Source organism: Ostrea edulis, chromosome 2 (genome assembly GCF_947568905.1).
Source record: "Ostrea edulis chromosome 2, xbOstEdul1.1, whole genome shotgun sequence".
In the NCBI taxonomy this organism is placed as follows: Eukaryota; Metazoa; Mollusca; class Bivalvia; order Ostreida; family Ostreidae; genus Ostrea; species Ostrea edulis.
In genome coordinates this window covers 58,737,736-58,748,953 of record NC_079165.1, presented here as the reverse complement: position 1 = coordinate 58,748,953, position 11,218 = coordinate 58,737,736, and the positions used below count along the sequence as shown (strand labels likewise).

The 11,218-nt window shown below is 36.2% G+C and overlaps 1 protein-coding gene across 1 annotated transcript in view; it reads right to left on the bottom strand.

Annotated features, from left to right (window-relative positions):
• Positions 1-7,969: 7,969 nt before the first annotated feature.
• Positions 7,970-11,218, bottom strand: part of LOC125680740 (carbohydrate sulfotransferase 1-like) — a 28,089-nt gene continuing 24,840 nt past the window's right edge. Inside the window, exons 3-4 of the mRNA XM_048920497.2 lie at positions 9,736-9,907; positions 7,970-9,652 (exon numbers count right to left, since the gene is read on the bottom strand). Coding sequence (XP_048776454.1) covers positions 8,809-9,652; positions 9,736-9,907 — 1,016 coding nt within the window. The 3' untranslated portion in view covers positions 7,970-8,808. The remainder of the gene's footprint in view (positions 9,653-9,735; positions 9,908-11,218) is intronic.

Sequence of the window (11,218 nt, the reverse complement as noted above, 5' to 3'; positions counted from 1 at the left end):
ATCTTCAATTATTTGAAGATATCATCTATTCTATTATTGCTCTCTTTAATTGAATTAATGCGCGCATTAAATCAATTATTGCTCTCATGAAATGAATTAATGCGCGCTTCAATTCAATTATTGCTCTCATTAATTGAATTAATGCGCGCATCAATTGAATTAATGAGAGCAATAATTGATTTAATGCGCGCATTAATTCAATTATTGCTCTCTTCAATTCAATTGATGCGCGCATTAATTCAATTAATGAGAGCAATAATATATTTGATGCGCGCATTAATTCAATTATTGCTCTCTTCAATTCATTTGATGAGAGCATCAATTTAGTAGAAATATTGCTCGCAATAATTAATTTAGAGCTCGGTATAAATAATTTGATGATCTCTTTAATTCAATTGAAGATATCTTTAAATCATTTACAGTGCTTTTGTATAAGGAATTAATGCGCGCATCAATTCTTTTAAAGAGAGCAACAATTCAATTAAAGATATCATTAATTCAATTGTGGATATGTTGAATTGAAGATATCTTTAATTATATAGTTGCTCTCTCTAAAAGAATTATTGCTCTCTTCAAATGAATTAAAGATATCATTAATTCAATTGAAGAGAGCAATAATTGAATTAATGCGCGCATTAAATCAATTATTGCTCTCATCAAATGAATTAATGCGCGCATCAATTCAATTATTGTTCTCATCAATTGATTTAATGCGCGCATTATATCAATTATTGCTCTCTTCAATTGAATTGTAGCGCGCATCAATTCAATTGTTGATATCATTAATTCATTTGAAGAGATCATTAATTCAATTAAAGCGCGCATCAATTCAGCTGAAGAATTAATGCTATCATCAATTCAATTAATACGCGCAATAATTCAGAATTGAAGATATCATTAATTATTTGAAGAGATCTTTAATTCAATTGTTGCGCGCATCAAATGAATTGATGATCTCTTCAAATAATTGAAGATATCTTCAATTATTTGAGTTTATGTTAATTTGGCGCTCCATAGACTTGACTTTTATAAACATATGATACAAAGTAAAACATGTAAGAGATGATGTTGTCTCCTGCTCCCGGATATCAGCATACCAGCACCGTCATTTTTGAGTTATGACTCCAACGGGCCACCATAATTTGCACCACATGTATATGACTGATGAACTGGTCCGGGTCTCTGTAACTAGTCTAGTCCCGTGAGTAGTGTTAAACCCTCATTTACCTAAGACTGAGAACCGGTCGCTACATAGCTCAGTGGTAGAGCGTTCGCTTCGTAATCTGGAGGTCTCGAGTTCGATCCCTGCTTGTGCCATGACAGCGTCAAACATAAGACGTTGAAATAGGAAGTGATTGCTCCTTCGCCAAACGCTCGGCATTCAGAAGTGAGAGTCACGCGTCTTTCGGATATGACCTTAAAAACGGAGGCCCCGTGTTGCGGCAGGCGTTGGCGCGATAAAGAACCCTCACTGCTACGACCCTGAGCGCTAAGCATAGGTCTATATTTGTGGTACTTCACCTACAGCTGGTGACTTCTCAATATGAGTGAAAGTTTTTCGACGGGACCTAATACAATCAATCAATCATTAGAGCGAGAAAATACCAACATATAAATTTCAACATATTAACCAAATAGCGCAAATCTGGTTAATATGTTGAAATTTATGATGAAGTTCACATGATAAACACGTGTTACTAAACATGAAGAAAAATTCTGCTTATAGTAAAATGTCACGATAAACACAATTTAAGAAACAATTTGCATAAAATATAAATACTTTGAAATTGGTTTTAATATTTCAAACAGGGGAGAATTCAAACTGTCCAACTTCGGGAACACCGGCCTAATGCGTCCACTCACAATGGTGGAGTTCGATTGCAAACTATAGTCACAAAAGTAAAACTATAGTTCATCCGAACGTGCTTTAGTTTGCCGGAAGTGAAAGAGTCTAGTCGAAAATTACTAACTATTTTATCACGCACTAGCGGTTTAGTTCAAAGATGGCGGACAAAGTGTGAAAAGTAGTTTGAGCACGTTAGCAGATTAAATTTTGAGGAATATATGACAGAAATCACAAAGAGGTGCATGTTTTCAGTTATTTTGGTCGATTTTACTCATTTAGGCCCATGCTTTACATTTTACCCTTGCCCAAAGCATGGTAAAATGCAACGAAGTCAGTCGTTCTCCACTTGGAAAGCGAGCTTAATAAATGCAATTTAAAAAACTATTCCAATTCAAATGATTCATAATTTTGGGAAAATTTTCGATCCCGAAAAACATGGTTATCAAGATACAAGCTGTAGCTAGTAGATCTATGCTGGTACATCTGTGACTCTTCAACGCCATTATCGAAAACAACTTTGCAAAATTGACAATTCCACAACTGATTTGTATCAGACAATCATATTTTTATTTCTGAACTAAACTCAACTTCGTTCAAGTGCATTAGTTGACTAGACATGCGTAAACTAAACTTCCGCACTAGACTATAGTTAACACGCGAACTCCACCTATGACTGTACGGACTGAACTGATGTATTCAAATTAAGGAGGAATGCTACACCAGAGAAATTTTATGTAGATGAAAATTGGAGGATATGTACAACAATACTTTGAAGTTGAAAATTTTCAAATTCACTTTTTAAAAAAAAAAAATACAGTTTTAGTAGAAGGTAATCTGATTTTTTTAATAAAAAACTTCTAGACTATAACCTGCGAACTTCAGTTCATCAGTCGGTATTCTAACCTACCGAGCTACTCGGCTATGTTTTTAAATCGAAAAGTCAAATATTGCTGATATTGATTTTTCATTATATTTTAAAAGGAAATCAGCCATTATGACGACGTAGAGTACCTCCTTAAGACAGTGGACAGATGGGAATTGTGTCAGCATATAAAGTGCGGGGAAATATAAAACAGGGAACAATAACCAATTACTATCAAGTATGTTACGATTTAAAACACGTCTACGAAAAACTTGGGTATCTTAACAAGCTGATGTTGAATTCTTACTAACTTAGATGGTTTCTAAGTTTTAAATTTTAATTTAACAGGGCAAAGTCTACCTCGCCATTTCGTTTACTTTGCAGGCATCTACGGAATTCAAAATTTCATTTTACGGAAATCACTTTCATATAAGATTTTATCAAAATTCTATGAAAATTTTAAAAATCCCCAAGATGTTTTAATTTTTCTACAAGAATTCTATTTCCTTACGACATAGAAATGTAACGGGAAACGGTGTATGCTGAGACTGAAATAAGTCTAACGTCTCCCAATGTACAAGTTTTATCGTCTTTATCAAAAGATATCAAAAGAAATCACTGTCAATAGTACTTGGGATCAGAAGGACTTATTACAATACATGTTGTACTCAGGTTCGGGGTTGTGATTCCCAGATTATGATCAACACCCTGTTTGAAATTAAAAAGACTTGTAAAGTTTACAAATTTATTATAACATTGATTGATTGTATTGCTTTTTTCCGCCACACTCAACAATTTTTCAGTTATATGGTGGCGCCCAGTTTTCATTGGTGGAAGAGAGAACCCAGATACAATGTACCTAGGAAGAGACCACCGACATTCCGAAAGTAAACTGGGAAACTTTATTATAACAAAAGTAAATATGGTTTTAGAGTAGCTGATAACAAATAATAAGTTTTCCAATGAAAATGAATGAGTATAAGCAGAGGGGAATGTAAAAGTTACCCAAACTAAGTGACCAGAATTACGAAAAATAAATAAGCACAGAAATGATAAGAAAATATAAAGTTATGACACTAACAAGCTTCCATACACTGAGAAAAAATATAGCGTTCTAACACTACCGAGCTTCCATAAACCTAAAAGTAATATTAGGTAACCTAAATATGAAAATACTAACTCAGAAAAATAGTAAGATAAAGGATATTTAATTCTACCCTGAGCCAAAGTCAATTGAATCTACCAACATGTTATTAACATTTTGTGATGAAATTTTTTCATAACACCACGTTATATTCAGTTATTGCATGAAAGGTGAAGATAACGAACAGTGATCAATCTCATAAGTCCTATAAGCAATATAAAATAAAGAGTTGGGTAAACACGGACCCCTGGATATACCAGAGGTGGGATCAGATGCCTAGGAGTAAGCATCATTTGTCGACCGGTCACACCCGCTGTGAGCCCTATATGTTGATCAGGTAAACGAAGTTATCCGTAGTCAAAATAAGTATGTCACGAACGGCCTAACAATCTGTATGAAACAAGTTAGACAGCATTTGACTCAATGATAGGCTGTATTGGCAAACTCGATTGTTATAACGACCATAGAATTTGCGAGATGCTGACTTTTAACGAGACTGTTGAAACCCCTGCACCATCAAATTGTTTGTCAGTAGCCTGCCTCGATTTAAGAAGAGGCCCATCGGCCACAACGCTCACTTGAGTCACCTTGGCCCATATTTAAAGAATTTCCCTATATATTCACATGTTAAACTTTGATCCCTGTTGCGGCCCCAAATTATCCCCGGGGGCCATAATTTTTACAAACTTGAATCTGCACTATGTCAGGAAGATTTCATGTAAATGTGAACTGATCCCTTATTGTGGCCCTTTCCTACCCCTGGGGGTCATGATTTTAATAAACTTGAATCTTCACTATGTCAGAAAGCTTTCATGTAAATTTGTACTTTCCTAGCCCAGTGGGTCTTGAAAAGACGATTTTTAAAGATGTTTCCTATATATTCACATGTAAAACTTTGATCCCTATTGTGGCCCCAAATTATCTCCAGGGGCCATAATTTTTACAAACGTGAATCTGCACTATGTCAGGAAGCTTTCATGTGAATGTAAACTTCTTTGGCCCAGTGGTTCTTGAGAAGAAGATTTTTAAAGATTCCCCTATATATCTGTGTGTAAAACTTTGATCCCTATTGTGGCCCCAAATTATCCCCAGGGGTCATGATTTTCACAAACTTGAATCTGCACTATGTCAGGAAGCTTTGATGTAAATTTCAGCTCTTCTGATCCAGTGGTTCTTGAGAAGATTTTTAAATGACCCCACCCTATTATTGCATTTTTAAAATTATCTCTCCTTTTAAGGGGGCATGGCCCTTCATGTGAACAAACGTGAACGCCCTACAACCAAGGATGCTTTTTGCGGAAGTTTGGTTGAAATTGGCCCACTAGTTCTGGAGAAAAAGTAGAAAATGTGAAAAGTTTACAGACGACGGACAACAGGCGATCAAAAAAGCTCACTTGAGCTTTCAGCTCAGGTAAACTTAAAAACTGAACATACGCAGAACAAGCTCTTGCGTATCGAATCAGTCGAGAGATATAAATACTAAAAGTATGGGAAGTTGACGATGGAGAAGCTGAAATCATCTCGTTTATCAAAAAGTTGAGTTGTTAGTTTGCCGTTAATATCTACTTTCAATAAAATATCAAAGTATGAAGCAGATGTGGACGACTCTGTGGTGTATTTTATTTCGAGTTCACAAGGATATATCGAATCGACATAGGAATGAAAATTATTAATGTGAAATATCGATATATCTACGGTAAATGTCGCTCTGACAGCAAGAAATGTTTCCTTCTCACGTACCGTAGAAGTTTTTGAATAAATTCTGCTTCATAAGAATATAAAAACAGGTCAGCTAACAAAGGAACACATTTCGTACTCATGGAAATTCCAACAAACTGTTGGAAGACCTGATCACCAAAGACTACGAAGATATTATCAATGAGGAACTCCGGCATATTTTTAATTTTAACTTCAGAATACTTGTGCGTGGAATCAGAGTGGTGTTTAACAAAGTAATTTTTGGATGACTGATCATTAGTTATAAATATTTCAGTTTTCCATTTTTGTTGAAGAAGCGACTGTCTATAACGTCAAAAATTCTAGTCTTTAATTCATCGTGAGGAATGGTAGTGTAAAGTGTTGAAAAGCCATACGTTTTGATGTTGTTGATTTGAGAAAAGCTTTGCGATTTGAAGTTTACTAAAAGTTCTTTAGAATTTTTTAGAATCCACATTTGATTTACACCACTTCTGGCATATGTAGTGGCACAGTACGTTTGAAGTTTCTCCTTCACAACTGTTTATATTTTCTTGAGGAGCTTGGTAGAACATGTTACATGTTACTCACGTGGGGATCCGGGTTAGAGTATGTCCTCAGTACCCTTTGCTTGTCGTAAGGGGCGGTCCTTCGAATGAGACCGCAAAAAAAAAAAAAAACGAGGCCCCGTGTCACAGCAGATGTTGCACGATAAAGATCCCTCCCTGCTCAAAGACTGTAAGTTAGTGCCGAGCATAGTCCTAAATTTTACAGCCCTTCATCGGCAATGGTGACGTCTCCATATGAGTAAAAAATTCTCGAGAGGGACGTTAAACAATACACAATCAATTATTCAACTTCTCTTTGTAAAAGAAAAGAAGCGAACACGAAGTTCTTCTGAAAAGCACGAACCTAAGTTCTTAACCCTAGCCGAGTGAGTGAATCTGCTGATGTAGCTCCTTACCGGTATACATGTATAGGGTTGACAACATTCTGTAAAATAGGAAGGTTCTCTGAACATTGTAGGTGGAGTTAGGCGGACAAATCATGTACTGTCTATGTAATATTTCTTCAAAATTTATTAAGTTCAACAACCTGAAATTATCTCAAAAATTGAAGAAAATCAAACTCCTTGCCGCATACACATCTTCAATACCCATACCAACTTTCTTTAAAACAAGAAGGTACTCGCTTGAAAATTGTAGGAGGAGTTAGCCTAACAAAGTATTTACCCTCTACATAACATTAATCTTAAAATAAAGGGGCAAAACTCCTGCAAGAGAGGTCGAAATGGATCAAAATTGCAACATGATCTAGAGTGACTCACAAAGAAAGCTACATAGCAAGTTTCTCATAATTCTTATCAAGAAAAAAAATACAAAATCAAGAGTAGGACAAACATGGACCCCTGGACACACCAGAGGTTGATCAGGTGTCTAGAAGGAGTAGGCATTCCCTGTTGAACGGTCACACCCGCCATGAGCCCTATATCTATGTGACGTCAAGACGTGACGTAGTGTACTTGGGTCGTTCGGACCGGTCGCGGTAGCTCAGTGGTTAGAACGTTCACTTCGAGACCGGGAGGTCGTGAGTTCAAGCCCCGCTCGTGCCATGGTCGCATCAAACCTAAGACGTAAACATAGCTAGTGACTGTTCTTTCACCAAAAGTTCGGCGTCTAGGAGTGAAAATCACGAGTCTTTCAGGTATGACCTTATATAGGTAGCGGCAGGCGTTGGCTTAAGGAATCGTGATTACTGCTACAGTTCTGAGCGCTAGGCATAGCTATAGAATTGTGGTACATTGTACTTCACTCACAACTCGTGAAGTCTCAGTATGAGTGAAACATTTTTGAGGGGACGTAAAATCAAACAAAATTTGTTCATCATCGGTGTCAACGCTCTTTCGTTTCATAGAGGGGTTGAAATCAAAACTTGTTATTTACGTAGCTGTGCATAACCTTTAACGTGCGACAAGTCATATGATTGGATCATTTGATTGGTTCTACAGCATTCATCGATGATATTTTAGCCAATTAGTACTCACATTACATGTATACAACCGCTCTCTATTAAGCTTGCTTCCTACAGACGCAAGCATTTTTCGACGCCATTGACCTGTATGGTTTTTCTTTTATCTTTAAAAAAAATTTCACATACATTACATGTACTTTCTTGGGCAAGTACGACAAAAACTGTAAATTGCTATTTTGTAAATTGAAAGCTCAAAATTATTGTACTTTCATATTGACCGTTTATGATCCATATCTTTGTATATTTAACGACTGTTTCTAAGCAAGTTTTAGCATGGGTGTCCGACAATGATGAAAAAAAGTCTGGTAATTTTTAAGATGTTTTGTTAAAAAAAAACCTTGCGATATAAAACTACCGAAGAACGGAGAACAAACAAGCGAATTATTTTCAAACGATAGATATATTCTTATATAACAGAGCAATCAAATACGTGTACATGTCTCTTAAAACATTGATAACAAGTCTATAGAAACCATTTTTAAAATTCATATACACCAAAAGCATGTAAAATGCATAACACATAGATAAGAAATCGTTTTCTGACGAGAAAATACGTCAAATATAATGAGGAAATATTCTTACATACTTCATTACACTCCATAAAGCGAAGGAAAGCTCTTTCACGCAATGGCTCCCATGCAATAAATAACTTACAAAGACAATTCTTTCAAGACATGCAATTTTTCTGCAAATCTGTTTCATGGAAGGATTCCTAATTGTCTCCTTTTAATAACGAATCACACCATAGCAAAGCACACAAATCTCCTATCACAGCAATAAAAAGGACCCCGTGTCAATCATCAATCCGATGGTCATTCGGGGAAAAGATTCCCTTATATAACATTCGCAATGTACATTCAGATGGGACTTTCTAAACGGAAGTCACAGTAGGTGTTGGAATGATACAAAACCCTCACTGCTAAATGACCAAGAGTACAAAACATTGGTCAAAATTTGTAGCACATCTCTACCTAACCGACATGTCATCAAATAGACGTCAAACTCTAACAATCAATCAGTCATAAAATTGAATGTGATTTTAAGGAGGTCCAACTCAGGGCCTTACCGCAAACAGTTCCTTATTTCTTGTGAAATGATATCCGAGCACACTGATTATTAACAAAAATACAAACGGGGTAGAGATGTGGGTTCACATTCAACATGACCTGAGGTCCACTCTCCCTTTCACACCGTGAACTTAAATTACTGTGCAACATCACATTGAAAAGATTATGTAAATCTGAAATCACCAATGTTACTAGAAATATTTCCTCTGAGGGAATAGGACAAATTCCTCAAATGGATCTCGCTGGGAACACTACGTAATCCGAGCACGCTGTATAATAGAGAGCACGCACTGTCCACCACGGAAACGAAACTGTAAGGAATTGTTAGCCGCCATTTCCCCGCTTCCGCGCTGGAGTTGGCTGACTTGGTGCACATTAGTTTTGATACCCGTGAGGTGCCACAAGATGTTCCTCCCATTGTTATATTGTGCACGTAAGTCATTATGTTTTCGTTTATGCTGATACCAAGGAACCTGTAAACACCGACAGCCATCTGAATGGGATACATTGCCAAATTTTCATAAGAAATTGGAAAATAACGACTTGTTGCAATGGTCGGTGTATTCTTTGCCACTGTTATATCGGTATATACCCTGTTACAAAAATTAGTGGCATTTTCATGCAAAAATCTCAACTTTACGATACCAAAGCGAGACTGAGATTTTAAGGTGGCTCGTGGATCTCTTACCAAATGTAGAATCTTAAGTTTAGGAAATATCTGTGAGAAAGGAACCAAAACTTTCAATGGTATTCTAATAGTTTTGATAACGATATGTTTTGATTCTAGACACCGACGTTTTATAATCCCAACACACTGATGTACTGCTGATGATAAACTGATGTTGACTTTGGATTTGAAATGTAACATACAAACTTTGAATTCATTCGCTTTTTTTCCCTTGCTCAAAAATCCATCGGTGAAAAATGGGAGAGGGAGATTTTCAAAATTACATCGAAATATATCGTTGAGGGCTTCACTTGCTATTTCCAGGAAATTAGTAAAGTTCCTGTAAAAACAAAGATACGATATAACTAATCAAAGCTGAAACAATCTACAGAAATTGACAAATTTCAGTTTCTGAGTTCTAACCTGCTTTTCCCGTCCAGATAGTGAAAGGTGCTATACTTTCTGATATGGAACTGTAGTGTCCTAAGTGGTTCAAAAAGATAGAAAACATCTTGACTTGATTGAAGTACCTCTCCAAAGAAGGAGGATCCGCTCCTCATGTACGTCAGAATCACAGCTGGCATAGGTCCACTCACTGTAAGCATTTACGTGGTCATAACAATTGAACTAATCAATCTTACAAGAGTAGGATAATTAAAATCTATCGAAGAACGAAAGGAGATGGGATTTTCCACTAATCAGATGAATTCTTTAGTAGTATAGCGAGCGGTACATTGTAGTATATAGTGTATGATTATTAAAATCTATCTAAGAACTGACGAGAATGGAGTTTTCCACTAACTAGATGAATTCTTTTTCAGATGTACATCAATAGAACATAATGCATGAAATTGATATCCTATGGACTTAATATGTATTTAAGGAGAGTACAAGATATATATTAAACATTCAGTGCTTGATTAACACTAGATGATTTAATCACATACTCTCTCTTTTTTAACACTTTGTTTAAACAATATCTATTTAATAATTTGATGGGATTGGGCAGCAGGCTTATACTTTATAGCTCGCTCCAATGATTACGCATATGAGTCACGTGATTTGCTCTTCATCAGCTGAAAAAAGATGAGTAATATGTTGCACGGTGTGACTGTTGAGACGAGCAAAGCCCATTAACATCTTGCAACACGACTTTTATCCGCCTCTTCATTTAACGCGGGAAATATAACACGCTTGGTGTAAACAGTTACAAATTGTGACGTCATATTAGCTGCAATTTTGTTTTCTTCTCTCAAACCAAGCAAAAACAAAACGTTTGAAGCTATGAGAAAGCTTGTCTGGAATTTAAAAACGTTAATTGTACTTTCTAAACAATCTAATTATTTTAATTACGGGTTTGTCAATGAAGTATACCGCAGTGACATCGACATTTTTCCGGAGGCATTATGGGTAGTCCCCATCATTTTTCAGCTGATGAAGAGCAAACCACGTGACTCAATTGCGTAATCATTGGAGCGAGCTCGGCGCGACGGCGCGACGCGAGCTTCGCTCGCTATTACCCATAATGCTTCTGGAAAAATGTTGCCGTCACTGCGGTATACTTCATGGACAAACCCGTAATTAAAATAATTAGATTGTTTAGAAAGTACCATAAAAGTTTTTAAATTCCAGACAAGCTTTCTTATAGCTTCAAACGTTTTGTTTTCGCTTGGATTGAGAGAAGAAGAAAAAACATTGCAGCTAATATGACGTCACAATAATAATATGTATACGGTGTGACCGTTGGACCGAGCGAAGCATGTAATGGTCATTGGAGAGTCCCAAGTGGTAATCATAATTCCGTTAAGTACGGTAGATTATGATTCATTTAAAAATATATATTTTTAATGAAATTTTCCTTGCGCTAAAAACCCAGTAACATCTCAATATTAAAGGGGTTTATATG